Raw genomic sequence first — 26,715 nt, 5'->3', positions numbered from 1 at the left:
TTTCTCCTAATACGCAACCTAAGAAAAGGTCAACCACACCGAACACAAGGCAGCTGCGTGCCCTCGCAGCAAAGAGCCAAAGAGTCCCGAGAAGGCTGACCCGCGCCCCGCAGCAATACAGCACTACAGCAATACCTACCTGCTCCAGCGCCGGCTCCGTGCTCGGCGCCGCCCGCCGCAGCCCCCCAGCCGAGGAGCAGCACGTAGCGCTCCATGGCCGCCGAAGACGAACGGCCCGCGCTGCCGCCCTCGCTCCGCCCCTCACAGCTCTGCGCTTCCGCTTCCCGGTGCGGGGCCGCGGGACTTCGCTCCGCTTCCCGTTCCCTCGGCCATGGCCAGCTACACCAAGGCGGCTCAGGTGAGCGCGGCCCCGTCCTCTCGGGTCCTCGGCGGGGCTGATTTCTGGCAACGCGTTCTTTTCTTGCGTTAACTATCGCTTTTCTGTGTCTTCAGCAATGGGCTACTTTTGCCAGGGCGTGGTACCTCCTCGATGCGAAGATGCAGCCACCGGGAAAAATAGCGGCCGTAACCGTAAGAAGGCTGGAGGGCAGGCATAAGCCTATTTACCACGCGCTCAGTGAGTATTGCGGTAGGCTGGGACCAGGAGCGCTGCTGTGCTGTGCAGGCGGCGGAGCGCTGGTACGGGCTGCCCGGGGACTGTGGGATCTCCTTGGACATCTTCAGAAGCCCCCTGGATGTGGCCCCGGGCCCCTGTTCTGGGTGTGATGGACACCCACGTCCCTGCCGGCCTCGGCTGTTCTGTGGTCACAGGACCTGTCTGATTCTTGAGGCAGGAGATGTAATTAGTGTTGGAAGAAATCTTGATCAGACGAAGTTGTTTTGCCTATCAGTAGATGGAAAAATTCAGTTCCATGCGTGATCTTGATCATCTTATAGTACCATCGCAGATGTCTCACAATGAAAAGCATTGTATGGATAATATATGTATCTAAAGGAAGATGATCCCTTTTCAGAATGCTGAGATTGTTGGCACGATGTTTCCTGTAGAACTTTCAAGAGACTACTGAAGCAGAAAGAAAGCATTAAGCTTTACTCATATACATCAAACGTGCGTACAAAGGTTATGCTCGACCCAGTTTTCGTAATAACAGGTAGCTTTTGTAGATTTCTCAAGATAAGTTTAATACCCAAGTTCTGCAGTTGCAAAATGTGTTGTATCCACGAGATGTCACTGGAGTGTAAGGCTGTCAGAAAAGTAAAGCAAGCACTGAGGGGAAATAGTTTTGGTTGCCCTATGGGAAAGATCTTGGATAGTTTTATTTTCATGAAGCTTTAAAATCCTGGAAAGTCATTTCAAGGTTAACTCTATTTGATCTGAAGTATTCCACCAGTCAGTACCAAACACATTACACTTGAGACTGATGGATTGCTGCGAGTGGGAGACATCTGATTCTCTGTAAGAGCAAAGTAGGGGTGAATTTGTGGTTGGTGTGCTCAACACTTTTTGATACTTTAGAGGGAAAAACAAAAGGAACAGTGTCTGTGAGATAACTGTTTTTTAGAGGAACGTTGTGGAGATTTTATGTGGTGGGTTTTTGGTCATGTGTGATTTGTGGTGGTGATGATGCTGGTAGTTGTTTTTAATTTGTCATCACCTTTCCATAAAATCATTATTACTGTTCTGTCTGGAGCTGTAACAAAGCTGTGAGGAGGGAAAGAAAGAAATCTGATTTTGTGTACGTTTCTTTTCTGCTTTAGGGATAATTTTTCCTTATTCTCCAAAATACTGTATTTTTAAATGCTGATAGACCATCTGCCTTAAGAAAGGTGATAGAATCATGTTCATGGGGTTTGAATGTGGATTTCTTGAATTCTTCTACACTTTCCTTTGCATCCTGTCTTTGTGAACATGTTCACAGTATGGAAGTAAAAATAGTGAGCCAGTTTTTTCAGGTGTTGGTCAGTCTCGTTCTTTGCACTGAATTGTGGGCCAGTGTAAGTGAGCTACTTCTGTTGTTTGGGCAGGATTTGTTGTTCAGGTAACTGTTGTGTGCATTCTCAAAGAAGACCAAGCTTGATGGAAATGTCCCAAAAGCCACATCTGGCCCAGGTATTACTCTAGCCTGCAATGTTAGCTTCAAACAGCTGGAAGCAGTAGCTGGAACTTGTCTTATAAAGAAAGCACTGGCAAGTGGCTTGTCAGTCATGTGAGCTAACAGTGCATGATGCCTGCATTCAAACACAGTTTAATCCATTATTAAAATATAGGAGGAGAAATGCACGATCTCGAGCATTTTCTTGTGAGATAGAAATTGTGGAAACTTACAAACATTCAGTGATACAGAAGGAATTACTGGACAGCCTAATTTCATCTGAAGAAGTGCAATGTGTATGTTGTATGTAACCAATAGAATATTTCTCAGAAATAAGATGCAATTTAATTGTGTTCGTGCAGGTAGTAAATGTTTTTGCTTTCTCCTAAGAGCAGGTGTCCCTGATGGGAGCAACACTATCAAAGGACAAGTAGCTAATAATGTATTAATTCAAAATTTTGAAGGAGAAAGTAGCAATCCATGATTTTTTTATCAGCTTTAAAATGATAGGTTACAGTCATTATTCAGATAGGTGTTGATATCCTGGTTAGTTTTTAGCTTGGCTGTTGCAGCCTCTTTGCATCTCTCAAATGAGCTCTAAGCTTTAATCACTGAGTAGAACTATGTTACTTACTGAAAGAGTTCAGTCCTCTGGTAAACGTTGGTACTGTTTTTATGCTGTTTTTGAAATAGAGGATCACATACAACACAGCACATTGAATAAAATAGTATGTTTGCTTGTAAGCCAGACAACTGGATCGTAAGTAAGTAGTTGCAATGGTTTGATTATTCAGCTTGATGATGTTTTACCTACTCACCTTCTTTCTAACCTGACATTCCTAAGAAAAATAGTAATTAAGTTTAGTATTGAAGTGTAGTTTTGGATGGAGTCACTTATACTCAGATCTTCTCAGTTTGAGTTTTATGGAATGTGCTATACTTATGTAGTACCACATATATACCCAATTTATAATACACAATTTAAAATATTTTTTCTACTGATTACTTTACAGATGACTGCGGAGATCATGTTGTCATAATAAATACAAGACATATTGCCTTTTCTGGTAACAAGTGGGAACAGAAAGTATACTCCTCACATACTGGGTAAGTGTTAAGTTACTTTATAATAAACCTTCAGGTGAGCTGGCTGTACACTTCTGACATATTTTCTGCTAGAGCAAATTCTTAGCACGTTGCTTCAAAATGGAATTCCTGCTTACGTTATATTCTGTTTGCACAGTGTTTAAAATGATGCATGCCTTTTTTTGAAGTGTCTTGATTGATATGGCAATGGAGCAAATTTACAGATTTGGTGAACTAGATTATTTTCTGTGGAGGCGAATCCAAATATCAGGACTTCTCTATGTACTAAACAATAAAAGACTTTCCTATTGGCAACATATAGGACATTTAAGATATACCTACAGATGCCAGCTTTAACTTCATTGTCCTACTTAACAGTGTATACAAAGTTTGTGTCTGCTGTAATCCAGTAAGAAATTAGGTACTCTGAAGGTGTACTTGCATATAACATACTATTCTGGCAGACATAATTCATAACTTCTTCATAGATAAAAATGTAATGAGCTGTTACAGCATGGCTCAGTTCAGTCAAATAAGAACAGTTGCTCTTCATACAGTGACAACACTCGATAATGATTCCCCAGGCATTAAAATGAATCCAACGTGCTTAAATGTGAATTAGCACAATTGTGCCATATCAGTAAGACTTTAAACAGGTGGGCTAGTTTCAAGTCTTGATAGCCTTGAAATATTTCCAAATTTTGCATATCTTACTCCAGTGTATTCTGTAACTGTGATAATTTATTTAACAAGCAGTCTTTAGAACACGTCTGCTCATGCAACACTACCTTTCAGTATTCAAGTGAATGAATGGAAAAGGGCAAATGGAATTAAACTTAGAAAGATTCTGTTCTGAGTATCATAGAATTGTAGAATGACTTGGGTTGGAAGAGACTCCAAAGATCATCAGTTCCAACCTCCCTGCTACGGGCAGGGCCATAAACCTCCAGATCTGGTACTAGACCAGTTTGCACAGGGCCCCATCCAACCTGGTCTTGAACGCTTCCAGAGATGAAGCATCCACAGCCTCACCAGAATATCTAATAAAGAACAGCTGTTAGTTGTTGGCCTTGTGAAAATAACTTCTTGCTTAGTGGGCTTAAGATAAGACATAATTTTACACCATTGTTCAAAGTTCTTTTGCTTTTCCACTTTGCTAATCAAATTTTTAAATAAGTAAAATATTCAGAGTGACGTGAGGGAGAGAAAGAGAGTGACATTGCAGCAGGAGGATTTAGGTGGGTTACTTGGAGGACTTTCTTCACAGGAAGGGTTGTCAGCATTGGAAGGGGCTGCCCAGGGGAGTGGTGGAGTCCCCATCCCTGGAGGTGTCTCTGAAATGTGTGGATGTGGCTCTAAGGGACGTGGTTTAGTGATGAAACTCGGTAGGTCAGGTTGGTGGTTGGACGTGGTGATCTTTAAGGTCTTTTGTGACATAGATGATTCTGTGATTCTAAGATACTGAGGTATTTGTGTTAATGGCGTGATTGAGCATGTAGGGCTGAGCTTGTATGTTTCTTCTGTTTTTCTAGTTATCCTGGTGGTTTCAAACAGGTGACAGCAACTCAGCTCCATTTGAAAGATCCAACTGCTGTAAGCATTTTTCTCTTTCATTTGTAAAGTACATCTGATTTCATTTTAATATTTCCTCTAAGCAAAAGAGGTTGTACTTAACCTGTGTGAAGTTAGAACATGTTATGACTGGAGCTTAGCTTATGACACTGTTTCTGTGAACAGCATGTTTTAGGGTCAGATTCCAAGTTGTGCATTTTCATGATTCTTCCACGCCGTCCAAATGAGCAAATCAGACTTTGCTTTGAGTTTCAGAGGTCTGACCTTTCTCATTGTCCAATTGACTCAAATGAGACTGGACTAAGCAGTACTTGAAATTAACAACTCTAGCAATTTAAGAACCACTGGGAATAAAGCTAATATTAAAAAATATAGAAAATACATCTGCCCCTTTCTCCCATGGGTTTTGTTAAATGACTTTTTTTAGATATTATCTGCAGTGCTCTGTATTTCTGGTCTGTGAGAGATTTGGAAAAGATGGTTAGTAAAGATGATCAATGTAAATGTCTGTATTTGGCCATTATTAATTCTGTTGAACACTAATCTTGATTTATTTATTACTAACCTAAAAAAATGTGCTAGATGTGAACAGTTTGGGATGTTGACTTAAGTTATGAAATTACTGCTTTTCCTGCAGGTTTGAATGCTCAGCTTCACAGGACTGAGTTCTCTAAGTACTATAGTTTCAAATCATGGCATCAGGTCCACTGAGATAAACAAATTTGTGTGTTTATCTCCGACTCAGGTGCTTTCCCTTAGGTCACCTTATATGCAAAACATTAAAATACTTCTTCCATTTCCTAGCGAAATTGTCTGCTGCAAAATTATTGGGTTTTCCCACTTCTTTTTTTTAAATCTGTTTCAGTAATCTTAGCTTCTCCAAGACTTCAGTACTAAACATTGTATAAGTACTCAATTAAGAAGGTCTGCATAAGAGTTTATCTACTTTTGTGTTTTTTTTTCTTTATTTGAAATGATGAAACAGTACAATCTTGCATTTCAACATTTCCTTCTGTCAGTAATTTTCCAGAACAACTTAAATGCTCAAATGTAGTTGTAACTCCTTTGGGCATTAGTGGTAGTTCAGTGTCTAAAATACATTTTTTCAACTGTTTTCATTAGAGCTTCAGACAGAGGTTGTGCACTGGGAGGCAGTATAGCACAACTTGTTTGCTAGGCTCTGAGAATTGGGTTCTATAAATGATCTTCTGGCGCTCATTCTGAAATACCTCTTTTCTTGCCAGACTCCTGGATGGATTTCTGTGCAAGCATTCCTCTGGATTTAATGTGTTGCCAATAACTAAAACATGTTGGATAGAGACTCAGCAAATGGTGATGTGGCTCAGGATGTGGTCTAATTTAGCAAGAGAAATTTTCTTTTTTAAAAATAAATTAAAAAAAATCAGGAGAGCCCTCAGCAATTAACTCTTTTGTTGAACTGTTTGGATGGCTGTCTTTCAAAGATATATGGCTATTGCTATAATTAATAGCAGCGAGTGGTAATTTAGTAGTAATTTGGCAGGATGTATTTTTTATGTGTACCTGTTAGGTTTCAAATCACAAAGGATTTTATGGCTGGAAACATTTGTTTATTGTTTTGGTGTAAAATCCATCGGGATATGACAAATATGGAAATGAGGGTGATAATTTATTAACTTGTTTTATTTTTAGAATCATAGAGTGGTTTGGGTTGGAAAGGACTGGAAAGACTGTCTACTTCCAACACCATGCCATGGGCAGGAGCACTTCCCACCAGCTCAGGCTGCCCAGAGCCCCATCCAGCCTGGCCTTCAGCACTGCCAGGGATGGGGCACCCACAGCTTTTCTGGGCAGCCTGTGCCAGTATTCTCATTGTGAAGAATTTCTTCCTAATATGTACTGTAAATCTATCCTCCTTTAGTTTAAAACCATTATCCTTTGTCCCTGATAAAGACTTCAAAATGTTATGGTGACATATATCAACTACTTTGTTTCACTTTTTTTGTTAAATAAAAATAGAGACTTATTTTTTAAGTTATGTTTGATCCAATTGCTGTGAGGCCAGTGGAACTAGTTTGATTGTAGGAAGCTGAATGCATCTTTCTATGGAATCCAAGTCTTCATTCTTTAAAACATTGTTTTCATCCTGGAGGCCAGTGCTTTTTCTCTACCTTTGGTCCTGTTGTAGCCTGCTAGTTCATCTTGATAGTGCTTCATTAGATGAGTCAACATCAATTTGGGAAGAAGTGCCTTTAGAGAAATTAAGCTGTCACATTCTTGGAAGAGGCTCCTTCCAAGGAAAAGGATGTTGACATAAAACCCGCTGCTAATTGTGGGATGTTAATTTTGAAATGGATATGACTATTGTCAGTTTATGTAACAAATAGATTAAAGTTGATAAGTTTTTTTTGTGTAGATACATATGCAGTAAATACTGCACTACTGCTTAGCACTGTCTTTACTTAAGATAAGTCTAAATTCAAACACATATATATTTTTCAATTACAGTCATGTTTAAGAGCAGTTCCTAGTATGCAGAAATACTTATTTTATAAGTGAAATGATACATAGCTAACTAAAATGGCTGTAGTGAATAATTGGATGCAAAACAATATATGTTTGCATGGGGGCTGAAAGGCACAAGTAGAGTTATAGGATTTAGATGTAACTGCAGAAGGGTTGAACAGTCACTTCCATTTTCATTTTCATTATACTTCATAGAGTATCAAGACAGAAGTGTATGTTGATCATTTGATAATCTCATTTGAATGTTTTGATGTCAACCTGCATTATCTCATTAAATTTAGAGCTATTTTTTCCTTTTGTGTAGTAGTAAGTGCTTGAGGAGGATTTATACTGGGTTTTGGATGTGTGTGTGTATGTGTTCGTTTGTTTATAGGATCAGAGGATGATTCAGATTTGAAGGAGCCTCAGGAGATGTGCAGTGCAGCCTGCTGCTGGAAGTAGTGTTGGCAGTGCAGATAAGGCTGGCGGGAGCTGATCCACACTGGTGCTGAAAGCTGCCAAGGACCACCTCTCTGGGCAGCCTTCTTCAATGCCTGATGTTTCTTCTTATTTGAAATATTTAAAGTGCATATTTTTGGTGTCTAGTTTGAGATGTACAACTTAGTGCCCAAGTTTGACAGACTGTTACTATTTTTTTTTCCCACTTCAGATGTCTTTTTATGCTTATATGACATGCTGCGTACAAAAAGAGATCTGCATAGTTGATGTCCCATGTTCGTTGTGCCAATTTTTCAGTACTTTGGAAAATGCTGGTTATATGGAAAGGCACAAATTACAGTGATGGCCAGAAAGATACCAAAAGCAAATGTTCTTATGCATTTTTACCTTTAACACCTTTGAGTCCCTTCGAGAGGCACGGTGAGACAGATATCTGTGAATCTCTTTAAAATTTCTGTTTTCAGTTGTCTAACATTCCAGAGAATGTTGGAGAACAGCTCTCTTGTGCTGGGCTTGGCCAGGCTGCTCTAGGAAGTATCTAATGGAGAGAAAATAGCTTCATATTTCAACATTTTCTTTCTCTACCTTAGATATAATGAGAATTTTCAGACCACCCATCAACCAGGATATTAAACTTGTTCTTTAGGCACAGCATAATGGCTTGTTGCTGTACAAAAGAGTCTCTATTCATCAAGTTAATACAGTACTAATATTCTGTGTGCTACAGCTACTCCTTTAGGACAGATGTTAAGTCCACCATTGATTTCCATTGTAGGTTGCTAAGAAAAATCAGTGTAGTGCTCCTCTATCAAAGAAGAATCCTTCAGAAATGAATGAAACAGTTGTTTGCATGTGCTTAGGATGCATAGAGGTTTGTTGGTTTTGTTTTTAATAACATTTGCACATGTTTTATTTGGGTGAGGAAATGCAAATAGGCATGAGACCAGCGTTTTCAAGATGAGGCTTCAGAGCGCCTGGTATGGGAAGAGCAGGAGATGCTCCTGTGTGCTTGTAACTCTCACAGATATGAGAGGGAACAAATAACATTTGAAAATCCTGGGAAGAAGTTGGGACGTTAATTAAAATGCCTGCAGAATGTGTTGACAGATCTAATATGCAGAACCAGATAATAATCTAGATAAGACAAAATTTTCAGCCTTTTTTCTTTTTTCTTTTTCTTTTTTTTTTTTTTCCTGTTTCTGGTTCTAAAAGTAAGCCAAACTTGGCTTGTTTTATCTTTTTGTGTTTAGCTGGAACAGAAACTCCCTCAAAACAGAAAAGAAATGGTGTTTGGCTCGTATCAGATACTTGGTGAGAGGATTGACATTTGCAGCATTCAGAGCCTGTATTGCTTTTGACAAAGAAATAATGGGCAGTAATTATTCAGAATGAATGCTACCTACTAAGGAAGATGATGAAGCCAGGCAGGGTTGCTCCAGACACACTGTGAGGAAGCCTCCGGGGATGTCAGGGTTTGTTCAGCTGCTGGCATTGCTCTGGAGGGGCTTAAAATATTCTAATTCTCCTTTTGAATGCTAGTAAGCAACTGCTTGCATGTATAGGCTTGCCATTATACCTGCACAATAATCATCTTCTGAAGAAAAACTTGAGCAGAAAACACTTTTAAATCTTGAAAGCCTGTTTTCTTTTCATCCAGGGAAGTAAGGGATCACTGATACAATGGTACGTACACAGCAAAGTTTGTTACTGGAACACTGGATATAATTGGGTTTTCTTCTATGGCTGTGAGGTTTATTTATTTGTCATTAAGGAAAGTGTAACTTCAAAGCCTGGCTTAGTAGGCACTTTGAAGTTAGTGTAGCATGGAGAGAAGCTTATTGTTACAGAATTTGGTATCTGCAAGCCAAAAAGAAGTGAACAAAAACGCTCTTAGTACTCTAAATAAGGTGTATAGTTGTGTTGGTCTTTTGCTTTAAATATAAATAATTAAAAAAAATCTTAATCCCTCTCTTACATGAATATGCAAGTTACTGATGTTAAAGAACAAATTAAACTTCCAAGTTCTTAGCTGCTGAATAGCAGTAGAAGTTCAGTTCCCCTATGTCTGTTCCTGTGGAACTGTACAATCACTTTTGTCATACTACTCATGTAACTCAGAGAAGGTAAAAGAACTTCACCTTTCTATCATGCATTTACTGAAAAAGAGCACTGTTGTGTACAGAAGACAGCTGGTATTTGGCAGATATGCTGCTTCTGAGGAGCTGGTACCTGAAATTGTTCAAGTGGTGTTTTCAGTATGCCTTGTAATTAACCACTTCATATCCTTCTGTAGTGGCTGTGTCCTTCCCAAGCTCTCGAGTTGCTTCCTGGTGTTTATTGTACTTCATCTCTTTGAGCAGATATTATTCTTTGTCTGATTATTTTGTACTTCTCAGGAGTGGTATTGCTCTGTTGATTTCCTCCCTTACAGCACCTTTTATCTGGGAAAAAGTCAGAAAAAGAAGTTGATCTCAACCGGATACAATCTGCAATTTGCATGGGAGCTCAGGCTCCCTGGATTCCTGGATGTTAGGAAATACTACTTTTCCAAAAGAGTGGTCAGGCAGTGGAATGGGCTGCCCGGGGAGGTGATGGAGTCACCGACCCTGGAGGCATTCAAGGAACATTTAGACGTTGTGTTGAGGGACATGGTTTAGTGAGAACTATTGGTGATAGGTTGAACTGGATGATCTTGTAGGTCTTTTCCAACCTTGGTGGTTCTGTGATTCTGTGATTCTATGTTGGAGCCTCATACAGTGTCCCAGGTAAATATGTTCTTTGGCTTGTCCATGCTCATACTTTGTTAGGGAGGAGACTAAAAGTGAAAGAGCTTAACCCAAGATTGTTTTCCTTCTATATTAGACCCTTAAATTGGAAACTGTGTGTGGGATGTATAAATTTGCCTGTTCCAGTAAGGAGCCCTCAATGCAAGAAAGACATTGAGTGGGTTTAAAGAAGGGCAGTAAAGCTGGTCAGAGGTCTGGAGCACAGGCCTTATGAGGGGCGGCTGAAGGAGCTGGGACTCTTCAGTTTGGAGAAGAGGAGGCTCAGGAGAGACCTCATTGCTCTCTGTAACTACCTGAAGAGAGGTTGTAGTGAGCTGGGGGTCAGCCTCTTCTCTCATGTAACCAGTGATAGGACCAGAGGGAATGGCTTTCAAGCTGTGCCAGGGGAGATTTAGGCTGGATGTTAGGAAATATTACTTCTCTGAAAGAGAGGTCAGGAGCTGGAATGGGCTGCCAAGGGAGGTGGTGGAGTCACCGAGTCTGGAGGTGTTCGAGGAATATTTGGACGTTGTGTTGAGGGACATGGTTTAGTAAGAACTATTGGTGATAGGGGGATGGTTGGATCCTGTGGGTCTTTTCCAAACTTGGAGATTCTATGATTCTATGATAAATTGTGTAGTGCTGCAAGTTAGGTACATTGGCCAGTGGGCATAAAGCAATGCCTGAAGCCAAGGCTTTGCTCCTTGGCACCTACTGTGGGTTGCTGGGCATTGTGGATGCCCAAATCTAAGGTTATTGTCTTCTTTTCTTTGCATTGTTCTGATGTACAGGTGGCAGTTTTTTCAAGTGGCTCAGGTATTAAAGGCTCTGCCATAAAAAGATGTAATTAAAAATATGAGATCTTTGAAATGAGTAGTTAACGAGCTTTGTGTCCTCTGAGAATTAGGTTCCACTGAATGTAAGCTCTGAAATGTGTAGGGAACCGGCTTTGGCAGGGGGGTTGGACTCGATGATCTCTGGAGGTCCCTTCCAACCCCTACGATCCTGTGATTCTGTGAAATGGGAGGGACTGTGCCATGAAGTTTCCTGCTCTGTATTGGGCAAACCGGTACCATCTGCCTAACAATGAAAAGATGGTTTCTGCTCCACAAGAAAGTGATTTTTCTGTTCATGTAGATCTTGCATAGGGGACAGAACACGATCAAAGGAGTTATTGAAAAGCATGGAGGATGTACCAAAGCATATCTATGGTTTTGCTTACTGTACTTAGCATGCTTAACTACTGGAACTGTTCCTGAACATCTCATTATCCAGGCTTCATTCTCCAAATCCTGTTATCTTGTTAGTTTGTTGTCTCCTGAGGTTGTCAGTTCTGCAGTGACTGTACGTGGAGTTTAAAATATTTCTTTGTTGTTTAACTTGAAAATATAAACCAGTCATTCTTTTCCAGAATGACTTTTTAATAGGCAACTTTTTAAAACTGAGTTGCTTTTTTCTTTTTTAAGCAACATTATAAAGAATCATAGAATGACCTGGGTTGAAAAGGACCGTAATGACCATCTAGTTTCAACCCCCCTGCTATGTGCAGGATCACCAACCACTAAACCGAGCTGCCTAGAGCCAAGAAAATGGAATCAGATTCATCAGGCAGGAGTGTTCTACAACCAGAATACAGCAGCAGTTCATCCAGGTCATTGACTTGTTCCAACAGATGTCTGTTCGAGGCTGCAGAGGATGATGAAAGATCTGGCACAAACATTGGTTGTTTGAAGAAGTTAAACACTTAACTGTTCATTAAAGTATTTTAAAGTCTTTCTTTTTATTGGAATGAAATCATTAATAAGCTGTACATGCACAGGGTCAAATGTGTTACCAGTGACTTACAGATACACGGAGGTGTATTTAAGCTAAGGAATTAACACTGATTCTATCACAGTTTCAAGTAATTTTTGTGTAAAGGAAAGGGTCCCTAGTTAGGGAGTATGGAGCTTCTGCATCTATTGTTTTAGCTCGGATCTGTTTTGACCTTGATTTACTTGAGTGAGTTGGATGTGATGATCCTTATGGGTCACTTCCAACTGAGGATATTTGACAGTTCTGAGCTTTCTATGTGATATTTTCCTGTTAGTGAAGTAAGTTTACAATATAAAAATTACTCTGGTGAAAGGGCTCAAATCTGAGTGGCTTGGAGCACAGTCAGAGTGGGTTTACTTATGCTTTAAAAAATTGCGTGCTGGTTTACTTCTTAATGACTTGCTGTCCTTCTTTATCCCCTTTGGTCTCCTATGGTTGCGTGCCTTGTTTTACATACACAAATGTTCTCATGGCTGAAGTCCATAACACTGTGTTTCATATTTAAATTACAGACATTTGCGTTAGAGTCCAACTGAAATCATGTTATGTTACTTTTCTGCAAGCGTCATCTATTGTGGGTGTACAAATTCTGTTCATTCCTGATGCTCTACAGTGGGTTTGTTCATCTGGAACTAATAGCAAGGGAATAAATTATCATAGAATCACAGAATGGCCTGGGTTGAAAAGGACCACAATGACCATCTAGTTTCAACCCCCCTGCTGTGTGCAGGGTCGCCAACCACCAGACCAGGCTGCCCAGAGCCACATCCAGCCTGGCCTTGAATGCCTCCAGGGATGGGGCATCCACAACCTCCTTGGGCAACCTGTTCCAGTGTGTCACCACCCTGAGGGTGAAAAACTTCCTCCTCATATCTAACCTAAACCTCTCCTGTCTCAGTTTGAAACCATTCCCCCTTGTACCGTGTTATGAAGCAGTGTCTTACCAGGTCAGCCTTGCTTAAGATACAATGCTTTGATTATATTGAAACATTGAATACAGCAAATTACGGTGTTAAATGCTGAGACCACTTGTAAAATTTGTTAGAGTCTACTTCATTTCAGTGATCTATCTATCTATATGTAAGATTAATATTATGGAATTCATAGTAGATTGTCAGTTTTATTTTCAGTTCTTTTAATGTCACGTGATCATATGCAGTCATCCCCAGGGCAAAATACAGCTCTAGTTTCTAAGCAGAAACTTTTATTTTATGGCTGTTGGAGTGTTTATATGACTGAGGTGTAAGCGTTCCTTCTTCCAAAACAGTAAATTTTAAAATGTGATGCCAGAGTTCTTCAGTATGGAAGAAGTTGACCAAAAAGAGGACCAGGAAATAGGGAAGCACACCTTACCTTTTTCATGTTATTTGTAGGTGGTCTGATTTGTCATTACATTGTTCTCTTTCCTCAGATTGTCAAACTGACTATTTACAGGATGCTTCCAAAAAACCTTCTGAGAAGAACTTTGATGCAGAGGTTGCACCTGTTCCCTGAAGATGTGAGTGGTCACACTGTTAGGTTTTCCTTCTTTTTGCTTTGGAGGTGAAGAGCACTAGCAAAGCTTCAGTCATAAGATGAATGAAGAAAAATCAAGCTACTTCTTAAATATGTAACTAAATATACTTTACATGTCGATGCTCTTTATTTCACAAAATTGCAATATCTAAAATACGCATGTGATTGTCTTGTGTATTATGACTTCATTTAGCATGAAGAATGCAGCAGTGTTGACAGTTTTTGGTCTGGATTTGGGGAGAAGGGAGGAAGTGTTTTCTAAGTACCTTCTTTCTAAGGTTTGACTGTTCTTACCCTCAGGTTATCCCAGAAGATATAGAGAAGAACCTTCTACAAGAGATTCCTCAGCCACGTGTCGTCCCCAGGAGGTTAGATGAATACACACCAGAAGAAATCGCTGCCTTTCCAAGGGTTTGGACTCCGTAAGTATATTCAACTTTTAAAATGAGCACTTGGACTTTAATCTGTACTGCATTGGCTGTTGGCTCTTACAATATGAATAAGAAAAAAAGGGATTATTTGTTTTCTTCATGTCATATTTTTTGACAGGAAATCATTAAGCAAAGAATGGTCATATTTGAAGGGAGTGGTTGCACGTTTTCTTATTCTCTGGCCTTTTTTTTCATCAGTAAGACTTGATGTAAAGTCATACTTTCAGTTCTTCATCAAAAGTAGTTGAATAAATGCTTACTCACTTATGCTATCATTAGAGTTTAAAGAAACACAACATGAATGTGGGACCGAACAATTTATTTTAAAAAAGTGTAAAAGAGTCTTCAGATTTTCTCTAGAAGAAGGGAAAGAGTTCTGTTAAACTGGAACTGGGAGAATATGTCTTTGGCAGGACTATTCCACGTGTTTATTTTGATAATTAATTTATTTTCAGGGCACAAAATCATTTCCACCATAGCTGCATTGCATTTCAATGAGTATTTGTGGTTTGTTTTATACTACCACGTGCAGCACTGAGACAACCTGCTCGTGAAAATAATCACATTTGGGGATCTCAGATTAGTACCAGTGTTTTGTTTTTCTTTCTTGTGGTCATTTTGAGAGTCGTAGTACTGATGTCAAAGCCAAAGATCTGTGGGAATGAAGCAGGTGGGCTAGAGTCTGACCTGGAGTCTTCCAGATGGTCAGCACTGACTTGTGCACTTTTCTGCTTATTTTCAGTATGTAGAATTCAACATCTTTTTTGGTAAAGCAAGTTTAAACATCTGGTGAATGTTAAGTCATGTTGTAGCTGTGTGTGGCAGAGTGTAAGGAAACTTGATGTCATATAATTTGGTAATTGCTGTCAAGCTGTCTCCTAATAATTTCCTGTTAGCATTTCTTTGCTCTGCAGTCTCATCCTGATCAGTTTTTTGGGGAAATGCTATCTGTATGCAGGCTTCATACTCTGTGCCAGTTGCAGAGAGTGGGAAGTGCTGCTCACTTAGCAGTCCTTCATCTGCCACAGCTGAGAGGCTTTCAACTGAGAAGTTCATATTGTTCATTCAGTGCGATGCGTGAGTGTCTTAAGAGGACATACTTGTTGAGAAGAGCCAGGGAATAGGTGGATCTAGAAGAGGAATAAAGCAGAGCTCTGGAGCAAAAGTGTGTCAGAGTACTGGAGGATGAAGAGCAGCACACTCCTGTGTGTTTGATCTGTGAGCTTCAGAAGAACACATGGATAGTTTCCAGTCAGTAACTGTAGTACTTAAAATAAACCAGAATAAGAATTCAGAATAACTGTTAAATTTTTCTTTTTTTCCAGATGGCTTTAATAAATTTTCTCACCTTGTGTGATTATTATTATTTTTTTTTCTACTTGATTTTTTCTTTTCCTATCCTTTGTGAAGTTGTAATGGGTGACTTTTCTGTTTCTCAGAGGAGAGTGGGAGATTAAAAACAAGGAGAAGGATTGAGAGACATACACTCTGTGTCACTTATTTTATTTTTGCTCTAGTAGTAAAGGACTTAAATCATGTTAGCCCTTTAAAAATAGTTGTATCCTTTAGTGGAAAGCATTACATGAAAACCATAGTTAAAGTGTTTAAGGATATAGAATAAAGGAAAGCATGATTATGACAATAAAACTAATGTTTACAATTTTACATTAAAACTGATTCCTAAAAAATGTGCCTTATTAAGTATAAAATGGTCATAAAGCAGATAGAAAATTTATATAAACTCAGAGTATGCTAACAGGCCTTTATCTCCTTAATCTGAAATAACACGTAAATGATTTTCATTCTGGATGTGAAGAAAACTCAGTGCTGCTAATTATTTCCTTTGACTTCCTGTCTGTGTTCTTATCAAAATGTTTTGGTACAGACTGTTTTGAAAGGCTGTTTTTTCTGGCAATTGGACACTGACACTGTAGACAAATAGTATCCAAGCTGATCACTAAGGTGAGGAAATGGTTTTTGAGGAAAGCATGCATCTAGTGTGGATACTTAGCAAAAAGTGTGTGTTGTACAGGGTGGGTAGCCTTCCCATCACCCCTCCTTCCATCACAGCACAGTGTATAATGGGATGTCATTATGGATCTCACTCCATGAGAGCAGAGAATTAAATGTCCTATTTAAATTTCCAGTGAGAGAAACTTTCTTGGAATATTCTTTCCTTTTATACCTAACCTGTCACAGAATCATAGATTCTATGATTCTAACCTGAACCAAATGGATTCCTGAATTGTACAGAGCTGCTCTCTTACATCCTTGGTGCAGACATCCGAAGTAAACATGGTGAAAAACCTTGTAGAGGCAGGGAGGTAAAATTGAGTCTTTCCATACAGATGTAAAGGGGAGGAAGATCAGAAACCAGTTCTTTTGGCCAACTTTGATTTTTTTTTTGCTGCTTCCAACCATGAATGAAGCCATTATTTCAACGCTGCTTGAGGTTTCACGTTGGATGTTTTTAATGAACTTTAAACAGAAATCATCACAGAATTCACCAATCTTGTGTGACTAAACAAACAGTACTGTTTCCTACCTCTCTTCTAAAGGCAGGAATACATCAGATTTATGTGTGAATTTTCCTGTTACATGCCATCTAAATTTTAGCTGACTGGGAATAGATGTGTTTGTAGACAGTGAACTTCTAAAGGCAGGAAATTTGCTCTTGAAGAAGTATTTTGAAGTAATTTGGACAAAATGTTCCCAAATATATAGAAGAAATCTGTCTTGTTCCAGTTAGATGGATACATTCCTATGAGTTTCCCTTAAGAAAGCAGAGCAGTTCTGATTTCCAGGAGAGCTCTCAGGTTGGTGGTGGTGTGCATACTGAGTGCCTGTTCCACTGCCAGACTTAATGGGAACTCTCCATGGACCTCCCTAGGCCAGACAGCCTCTCACTTGTCTTTCTGGAAAAGAAGTCCTTGAAGGCTTTTGACATTTTTAAAACTTAAGGTATTGTAAACTCTGAGACTTGATTTAAGAAAACCAAACACCTTTTGAATGTTTATTTTTGAGTAACCTGCCTGATTTCTGGCTCCCTTCTGCACAGCCGATTCTAGGTAGGGGGTTTATACTCTGAAGCCATAAAACTGTTTCAGCAGAGCAGTGAGAGCTGGTCAGAGTCCCAGTACTTGAACATCAGCCATATGTGGATCTGTGTGGCATGGCATACAGGTGATCCATCAGCAGCATCCCATAGCTTTGAAAGAAGAAAATGCAATGTTCTGGGGAGAAATATTTGTGTATGATGAACCACAAGTGTGTTGGGACACCTAGGAATGGGAGATGTATGTGATAATCCTCTTACACATTCTATGTCAAGGATAATGGTGGTCATAACTTCTATTTACAGTTTCTCCCTGGCTCTGTGTTCCTCAAAGCCAGTCATGCCGGCCTTAAGCAACCTAAAGTCTGCTGCTGATGTTCCTAGGGAATAAATTTGAAGGCATTGATAAACAAAAAACTTCTCACGTTAAGAGATCTCTTCAGCCACTTTTGTCACTTCTGTTTGCTGTCTTAAAAGGTAGATGCAATAATAGTTGTCTTTCCTAGTACTACAGTTTCTGGTGTAACTTCCTACTTCTAGTCACTATATTAAAGAAATAATTTGGGTACTAAGAATTGAAGTAGAAGCTAGAAATGTCCAGAGTATGTGGCTGAAATGATGTTTTAAACAGCATTTTTATTAATGTAAAATGCAAGAAGTTTCACTTTATGGTTTATTTACTTTAATATTTACTTATTATTTATCATTTATCTGTTGATGTCCTCAGATAAGGAAGCCAACACCAAAGGACACCTTGCATTATATTAGATACACAAATGATATGTGAAGTATTTCCAGTCATGTGCTGTCATAAACAAAACTTGCAGTTAATGCTATGTCTGTAAAATGCTTTTTGTTCTCCAATGAAATACAACATATTATAAATGTAAAATCATGGGGTCCTCTACTCCAGCTGTCTGCAGAAAGCGCAGAAAAGATTTTCTCCAAAGATGTTCAGGTCTTGAGCTACTTTTGTAAGACCCTTCTTAAGCTTAATATTAGATTTAAAATTCTGCACTGAAATATATCCCTCCAGCCATTTCCTTAGTTCCTTCAATCTGCAGCGTCTGCAGCTTTGTGGGGCTGGAGTTGATTTGTGCATGTTATACCTCATGTGATAGTGCTTTGTTCTTACCTAGAAACACCCGTTGGTGGGCTGTTTCTTTAACAGAAAGAAGTACTGCCTCTCCAGCTTGAACATTCGACTCAACAAGCGAGGCTGGTGTGTGTAGGTGATCTGGGTGGAGATGGCCAACACAAACTTCTGTGAAAGCCTTGAGCCTGTCTTAGTTTTTCCTTAAAAAAGAAGCTGGAGAGACAAGGAAAAAGTTTTCCTGCCAATACCGCTCAGTCCTGTTCTAATGTATGCTTTGAGAAATCCCTGTGGAAGTTCATTTTCTGTGGCTTTTTTGGTTCTCAGTAGGAATTCCAGTAATTACCAGTAAAGCATTAACCTCTGATAAAATTGGAGAACTATCACTGCTAACTTTATTTTTTTATAGTAAGAGCACAAAAATATCCCATGGTTTTGTGTTGATTAGCAAAAACCTGAAGGTAGCTGAGTCTCGTATTTCAGGCTACCAGAGCTGGATCTAAACAAGCCAAAAGCCACAAAAGTCAGCACACAGATACCTCTAAGAGGAGAAAGTTGATCCCCTCTACTTCAGGTTTTAGCCACAGGCAGCAACTGGATACTAACTGAGAAGGGTCAGTGACTTAATCATCTTGAAAATCTGAGAAATCCATATTTAGATGGATTATCCTGTTAGAATTAATTACTGGCTCTTCTCTAGCGTGTACAAAATATGCTGATGCTACTGATTCTCTTAACTTTACCTTGGGGCAGCTTATGTCCTAGCTAAAACTTGAAGGTAAGAGATCTAATAAATGGGTAACTAAGTTTTACTTCAGCTGTCTGAAGAGACTCTCAGAAAGAAAGCTTTAAAGCTACTTTCCTTTTCCCTCTAAAATCTGTTAATCTCGTATGTGAAGAAATAGGAACTAAATTGATGGGAATTTGACAAGAAATACGAGAATGGTTTTATGTGACATTGTTGAACTACTTGCCCAGATGAAAATGGAATTAGAATTTTTTTAATTTCTCTTTTATAAATGTCTAGATATATTTGCATTTTTCACTTTTGGTGGTGACAGCAAGTCTGGAAAGCATTTCACTGTTCCTTTACTCGCTTCTCTTTTTATTTGAAGAATAACGTAATTCTTTGGACAAAGCCAAGCATACGGAGCTGTTTCTCTAGCCCTATGGTTCTTAACAGTATATTGTTTTTAAAGAATGCCCTTACATATGTAGAAAGCATAGTCTTCCTCAGATGAAACTTAAATGAACATTGATTGAGTTAACTTAGATCGTCTTACAAACAGAATTGATATAATTCAAGTCAAGTCTGGTATCACTGGTATCTAGAATCATAGAATCACTAAGTCTGGAAAAGACCTACTCCAACTGTTCACCTACCATCAATATTGTCCACTAAACCATGTCCTTAAGCACTGCATCAGCCCTTTTCTTAAACGCCTTCAGGGATGATGACTCCATCACTTCCCTGGGCAGCATTTTCCAGTGCATTACCACACTTTTTGAGAGGAAATTCTTCCTGTTATCCAATCTGATGGTAGATTTAAGTACCTTAGTTAAGTTTTGCTTAATTTGTTTTTAGAGAACCTGAGATTTTAACCATTTTATTTTAAATTTTAATAAACTACTCCTAATCTCATTAAAACTATCTAAATACGTATCAGCATTGGATTAGATAGTGTGATCTATGGATACTTTTTAAAATCAAAACAAACACAAGTTTTATGTAGAAAAAACTTGAGCTGCAGTTGAGGACCCTGAAAGATTTATCTTAAGCTTTGTACTTGCAGAAGGATGTTTATCTCTATACTTTATTGGCTTAACAGTATTAAAAAGGCACCTTTTCTTACTCTTTGTTATTAAACGCAGCTTCTGTTACTGTGGCTTATTACCAGTTCTCTAAGAAAATAAGCTGTAATTCTAGAAATGCTTATTAACTCAGGTAATAGCCTGCATGAGGACTAAGCCAATACAGAAGAGTTTATTTTGCCCCCAGACAGAGCAAGTTCACTGTTTAGAATACGCCAGAGTGAGATAATTTAAATATCATTAGCAATTTCACTGATTATTTTACCAGAGGCATAGAGCTACTCTGGGTTAGTAAGTACATCTTGAGTAGAGAAACAATTCAGCTCCCCCTGCTCCTGGTGTGCCTGCTGTCAGAGAGTAAGTGGACCAAAGGGCAAGTGAGGATGAAATACTGAGTGGTCTGATCAGCCCACTCGATCTCTTCACTAATTGCTCTTTTCCAATCTGTCACCATCTGTTAGAAACTGGTGTTTATAAACTCATAAAAGGTACATTTGTGAGCCAATGGGATATCTATCGGTTAACTACTTAACAAATTTTGAAGTACTTCAACGGTAATTAAACTATATTTATTTGGCTGAAAAACTGTAAACCTTAAAAGTTTGGAAACATTTTATCCCTGCTCTTAAAATTCCTTAAATATGTATAGGAAAATCCTGCAGAGCTTCTGTATAACTTGTCACAGAACAGTTGAGATTGGAAAGCATCTATGCAGATCATCTAGTCCAACCTCTTTGCTCAAGCAGGGTACCCTAGAGTACATTACCCAGGACCACATCCAGGTGGTTTTTGAATAATATCTCCAGGAAAGGAGACCCCACCATCTCTCTAGGCATCCTGTGCCAGTGCTCAGTCACCCTCAGAGGAAAGAAGTTTCTTCTCATGCTCAGTTGGAACTGTCTGTGGCTGCATTTGTGTCCCTGTTCCCTTGTCACTGGGCACTGCTGACCCTGGCTCCATCCTCTTGACAACTTCCCTTTGGATACTCATTGATCAGATCCTCTCTGAACTTTCTCTTCCCCAGGGCAAGCAGGCCCAGCCCCCTCAGCCTCTCCTCATATGAGAGATTCTCCAGACTCTTCATCATCCTACAAGCCCTTTGCTGGATGCATTCCAGGAGCTCCAGGTCTCTCTGGACAGCCCAAAACTGGGCACAGCATGCTCCATGTGAAGCCTCACCTGGGTGAAGTAGATGGGGAGGATGACCTTCCCCAACCTGCTGGCAATGTTCTTCCCTACGCAGCCCAGGACACCATTTGCTTTCTCAGCCACAAGGGCACTCTGCTGGTCAACGTGGTGGCCACCAGGATCTGCAGATCCTTCTTTGCAGAGCCCCCAGCCTGTACTGGTGTGTGGGGTTTTCCGTCTCCTGGTTCAGGATCCCTCTCGTGCCTTTGTTGAATGTCCAGAGGCTCTATGTAATTATGAGTTACAACTGATTTTTTATTTTCTGACATTTTCTGATAGCCAGTGCAAATAGGGAATCCTACCAGACATGAAAGATTTCAAGCCATTCGTAATACAGAGCATTGCACACACCGTGAATGGAATGGTTGTACCTTTTATGCAGAATGATTTATATTTTTTTAATGCATCTGGAGTGCTTTTTCTCATCCATGGAAGGAATGAAGCCAAACATACAAGCTAACCTTTTCAACTTTTGCTCCTGTACCACTGCTTCAATCTTTGTGTCAGTTTATTAGTGTGCAGCATTGGTTAGCTTTAAGGCACTGACCTTTCACAGTGCTGATGCAAGGTTCAATCCTTTCTGAATAGTCATTCTTCATGTCAGTGAGATAGCAGAAAATATAGGGAACTCTGTCTCTCTGGGTCACATTCCCTAATGTTGAGATAACTGCCTGCAGGTAAAGAGAAAAATGTAATTTGAGATCTTCAAAGCTTCCAAACCAGGTGTGCATTGCTGAGTCAAGAGCAGGTAATGATAGGTCACTTACTCAGTATTGTCAGCCTTATTCCTTTGCAAAGACAGCTTTAAAATATGAGTTGGCTGTCATGAATGCATGCTTGCAGTCACGCAAATGACTGCAGTGGCTCCCTGAAATTTGATTTTGTAGAACTTTTTTTGCAGTGCAACAGAAAATTCATCTCTCTACATAGAGATTACTTACGGAGAGGTGACTCTTCTTTTTTGGAGCTTGAAAGAAAAGAATGTTATCAGAAGACCCTTTAACAGCCATATGTGGTTGAGAAAGCAGACAGGTGTGTGACTACTTCATTTCCAAAAAGTACAAGCACTGTGTGTTAGAAGCTGTTAGAGATAAGTTGAAACGCTGTAGTGGAAGGTAAAATAACTACATACAGAGTCAGCAATGTCATATGTTACAGCAGAACCTTAATCTTATTTCTGTAAGGCAAGTGATGCTATTTTTCATCTGTCTGCTGCAAGGGCTGTTAGCTGGAAGTAAGGCTATGAAGTTGGCTTATGAATTTCTGAAATAAATAGGATAGTTCCAGTGTAACAGATGGGTGAGTACTTAGATCTGACTTTCACAAACAGTACCACCCACCTCCTCCACTCCTTTTTTAATTTTTCTTTTTCTAAGGATGTTTTAGCTCCAAACATTGCTAGGCAGAGGGAAACATCTCTGCTGGAATGTGCTGACAAGGATTTAATAAAGGTGGAACTATGTGGTGAGGCTGTTCATACCTGATGGGAATAAATTTTCACTACAGGAGTTAGAAGTTGAACACATGGAACTTTTAGAAGGGGTCTTTGTATGTCTTCTTAGACAAGAAAAATACCTTAGGAGGAGGAAATTTCACATCATATGAAAGAATATTGGATGCTGGGAGGGGGTTGTCTGCAGAGTTGCATCACATAGGTTTCTTTGTACTGCTTGATTAAACCAGCTGGAATATTCAGACTGAGCTTGTAGCTCCATGGGCATTCCTCCTGGCAAGAAGTGCTGGCTTTAAGTGACATCCATTACTTCTGCCTTTTCACTGTGCTTGTGTAGCAATGGTGTAAAAAGAATCGGTGAACTGGCCTAGATAACAGCCTTGTCATATGAAGCTGCAGGAACTGCTCTGTGTGTGAGCCCTTAGGGAAAAATCTTCACTCTCCTGCTAATCTGTGTGGTCACCTAACTTTGGTGTTAGTTCAGCACAGTCGTTTAAGCTGTGGAAAACAAATAGATCTTTATTTAAAATACCCTAGGGGAGCCTTGACCCTCTTTCAAGATGACCTGAAGAGGCTTAATTCCTTAGGCTAAAGCCTCTCTTTGGTGTCTAGGCTGATTTCACACACAGTTACATTTTTGTCCTTGTGTTGGAGCAGATCAGATTGAAGTTATGTGTAGGTGAATGGTGTCTGAAGCATTTGCACATCTCATTGAACCCCTTCCAGCTCACCTTTTGAGTTTGTTCATCTAGCTAAATGGTTCTAACCTTGAGAAAGAATGAGTCAGATGTGTGTTTCTGAGACTTCTCTCATTGCTCTGTTGTTTCTATCACTAAATGTAACCTTGATGCGTAGGATATCTTCAGAGTCCCTTATGTTTAACTCATTGTTTCTGCCAATGAGCTAAATCGTGTACGGATAAATCACGTAAGGATAAATAATTTAAATCCTGAATTCCCACAAACTTTGAATATTTTCTTCTGCATGTAGTAGATCCAAACAGACATCAGCAATGTGTTCACATGCATGGTCTGTAGTTAACTCATGATATTCATTTGATTCAAACAGTAGATGTGAAAAGACTACCTGGATTTACAAAGCTTGCTCAGATATTCTGGTCCTCTGTTTTCAGAATATGAGACCAACTCCTAATTTTTATAAACCAGTCCCATTCCCATGCTCTGCTGCATATGTGCCATGGTGACAACATGCAACTCTGCAAGCAGCATATGGGTCCTTGTGGGCCTTGGGGAGCCCACAGATCTCTTGGAGGTTGCTCTCTCTGTGCTACGTAGCACACTGAAAATAGTTTATAGCAGTGAGCAGACAGACCTGGCTTCCTACCATTTTCCTCCTAGCATTTTGTACAGAATCTGTAGGTACCTTGCGTGAGTTCTCAGCAGGCACATCAGGAAGATGAGAACTTTTGCTTTGTATTCTCAGCTCTGTTGAGAGAGAGAGAGTAACATTTTAAAGGGGTTTTCAGTGTAAACTTCCCCTATTATATCCTTTGCATTTTGAAATGAATTCTGCTGCTTCAGTCTTGTTAATGTGCATTGGTTCTGTGTTCTCTTAAGCACTGAATAACCTCCTTTCTGAATGAATACAGTGCACAATTTTATTCTGCTTCCTACAGAACCATGAACTGGCAGTGTAATGAGCCCACAGTCTAATGGCTGAATAGGAGAAATGTGACATGGCACTGTGCTTTTTTCAACTTGCAGGACTTAGAGCATATACAGCACTAGTGTTACTGCTGTCAGCGACAGCTTCTCTCATCTGAGATGAAGGCTAAAAAGACACAAATTGTAGATGTGTGTAGCTGTGATTTTGATGTTTTAGGGAAGCACTGGGCATTTTTAAATTCACCTCTTTTGGGAGATATCATTTCTTTTGTTCCAAATGCATGATTTCAGTGCTTTGCTGAGGAAGCATAAAAGCACTGCCATCCAAGAACACTCTTGCATAGATTTATGCAGTTCATCAATGAGCAGTTATCCACTGGTTTTCACAAGTGGCTCATAATTCTGAGTAGACAATGGTTTTTGTGGGTTTATGGTCTTCTTTGGACAATATTTACAACTTTTGCTAGACACGGTGCTTTTCAAGGCGTTGCTTTCCTGGTGCCAAGGACTCTTTAAAAGCAGAGATTGTGGTCCCCAGACATGGAGCACCAGTTGGCATAAAAGCCTACTGTGACACTTGAAAAGGCTTTTAAAACTTTTATGTTTGTTCACACAAGTGTCTCAGTGTAGAAAATTCTGCCTTCAAGCTTCATTAACTTTGTAAGGCTGCAAACTGAAGCCAATGGTTTTTGCATTTAACTTTAAGACAAGCATTGAGTTTGAAATACAGGTTGCAAGCAAGGAAAAAAAAAAGCACAGATTTTCAGCCCTGGAAAAAAGTACTGTGAGATCCCCAGCTCTGCAGCACTGCAGTGTTATCCCCAACTGAAGTTTTAGATGTGGTGTTCAAAGGAGAGCGCAGAATCCTTTCAGCGCCGTGCAGGGGGATGGATGAATTGGCCCATAAAAAGAGTAATAAATACAGCTGCAAGACAGTGATGTCTTTTCCATGCAGCTTGTCTAGAATCCTCCAGCACCTGTCTAGGATGGATGCAGTGATAACACTTCCAAGTCACTACTGAGAATTTCTTAAAATCCCTCTCTCCCACTACAGCACTAACTGTGATAAAATTAAAAGTATATTCATTCAGGCAGTAGTGAGATATGATTAACAAAATATGAAATATTTTTAAGGACTGAAATCTGGAATTCTAAGAAACAGGAATTGATTTTCCAGTGCATAGCAGCCCTCGCATATGGAGTTCCTTCAAGGCTAACATTAAGCATGTAAACAATTTACATTGTGCTTACCATTGTTCTTTTATGTTCGATTGTATGAATTCAAATAGTCATATGTTTCTTAAATAAAAAACAGAAGCTTTGTGATTCCTTTGTGATTCTGTACCATACAAACCTCTTGTCTTTGAAGTTGCTCCATTTTTTCCCTTTAAAATTCATATAAGCTTCAGATTTCATATGCTGCACTTGCCGCGCTCACTGAATTGAGGAGTTGCTGTCTCATAAGATTTGTATGGATGCTGGAAGTGGCCACAAGTTGTATCAGAGGAGGTTTAGGTTAGACATAAGGAAGAACTTTTTCTCTCAGAGAGTGGTCAGGCACTGCAATGGCTGCCCAGGGAGGTGGTGGAGTCGCCATCCTGGCAGTGTTCAAGAGGCATCTGGATGAGGAGCTACGAGATATGGTTTAGTGCTTGTGGTAGCAGTGGTGATAGAAAGACAGGTGGATTGGATGATCTTGCAGGTCCTTTCCAACCTTGTGATTCTGTGTTATTTAGTGATCCCATGTGAGGTAGCCGCCCATTCCGGCCATCCACATGTGGTGTGAGCCCAGGGCACACCACAGACATCAGCCTGCACTAAGTCTTGGTAGTTCTTAGAGACCTTAGGAAAAGGTCTAGCTTTGTTCTGTGTTTTTATGTAAGCCAGAAAATGTTCAGCAGCATTAAAAGCACAAGAATACAGAAATAAAAATAGATGCAGTGCTTACTGCACCTTTACAGCAATGCCGCTATACTTTCCATTTAAATTCTCCTAAAAATGCCCTTTTTTTGTGTGTCTTCCAGGCCTAAAGATTTTCGAATGAAGTAATAAAAGGAAAAATTGCTATCAGAAATGTCTGTTCTCCTTGAAAAAGAATTCTTCCATGGCAGAAGAATTAATCTGTGCATCTCGGCTATCCCTCAATGCAGAAAGCTTCTGGCAGGTATTAGCAAACCCTACTGGGAAAGATTGTAAAAATGGTTGTATTTAAAGCAACTAAGGATGGATGTTACGTTACTCACATGACCTGTACTCCATGTTGTGTGTTATCTGTTAATTAAACTCCTTTTATTCTATTATTAAACAA

The 26,715-nt window shown here is 39.6% G+C and overlaps 2 protein-coding genes across 3 annotated transcripts in view; one reads left to right on the top strand and one right to left on the bottom strand.

Annotated features, from left to right (window-relative positions):
- The window catches only part of MTBP (MDM2 binding protein), a 24,304-nt gene extending 24,013 nt beyond the window's left edge, over window positions 1-291 (bottom strand). The window contains exon 1 of the mRNA XM_085221620.1: window positions 140-291. Coding sequence (XP_085077746.1) covers window positions 140-215 — 76 coding nt within the window. The 5' untranslated portion in view covers window positions 216-291. The remainder of the gene's footprint in view (window positions 1-139) is intronic.
- MRPL13 (mitochondrial ribosomal protein L13) lies at window positions 240-26,715 on the top strand. Of its 2 annotated transcripts, XM_003205255.4 has the most exons (7): window positions 241-358; window positions 454-577; window positions 3,068-3,161; window positions 4,673-4,733; window positions 13,647-13,733; window positions 14,051-14,172; window positions 26,432-26,715. In XM_003205255.4, exons 1-7 carry the CDS (start codon window positions 332-334, stop codon window positions 26,454-26,456), a joined length of 540 nt encoding a protein of 179 aa, XP_003205303.1. In that variant the 5' UTR covers window positions 241-331; the 3' UTR covers window positions 26,457-26,715. The 2 variants fall into 2 exon arrangements, with proteins under 2 accessions (XP_085077748.1, XP_003205303.1); XM_085221622.1 differs by lacking the exon at window positions 13,647-13,733 and having other exon boundaries at window positions 240-358.

The sequence above is a fragment of the Meleagris gallopavo genome, chromosome 3 (assembly GCF_905368555.1).
Source record: "Meleagris gallopavo chromosome 3, MGAL_WU_HG_1.1, whole genome shotgun sequence".
Lineage (NCBI taxonomy): Eukaryota > Metazoa > Chordata > Aves > Galliformes > Phasianidae > Meleagris > Meleagris gallopavo.
This window is presented reverse-complemented; position numbering and strand designations above follow the sequence as displayed.

Bases quoted from the DNA above. Each gene is read 5' to 3' on its own strand.
- MRPL13 (XM_003205255.4), top strand. From the start codon at position 332: ATGGCCAGCTACACCAAGGCGGCTCAG. The intron at 359-453 runs GTGAGCGCGGCC...CTGTGTCTTCAG, and splicing joins GCTACACCAAGGCGGCTCAG to CAATGGGCTACTTTTGCCAG. The intron at 3,162-4,672 runs GTAAGTGTTAAG...CTGTTTTTCTAG, and splicing joins GTATACTCCTCACATACTGG to TTATCCTGGTGGTTTCAAAC.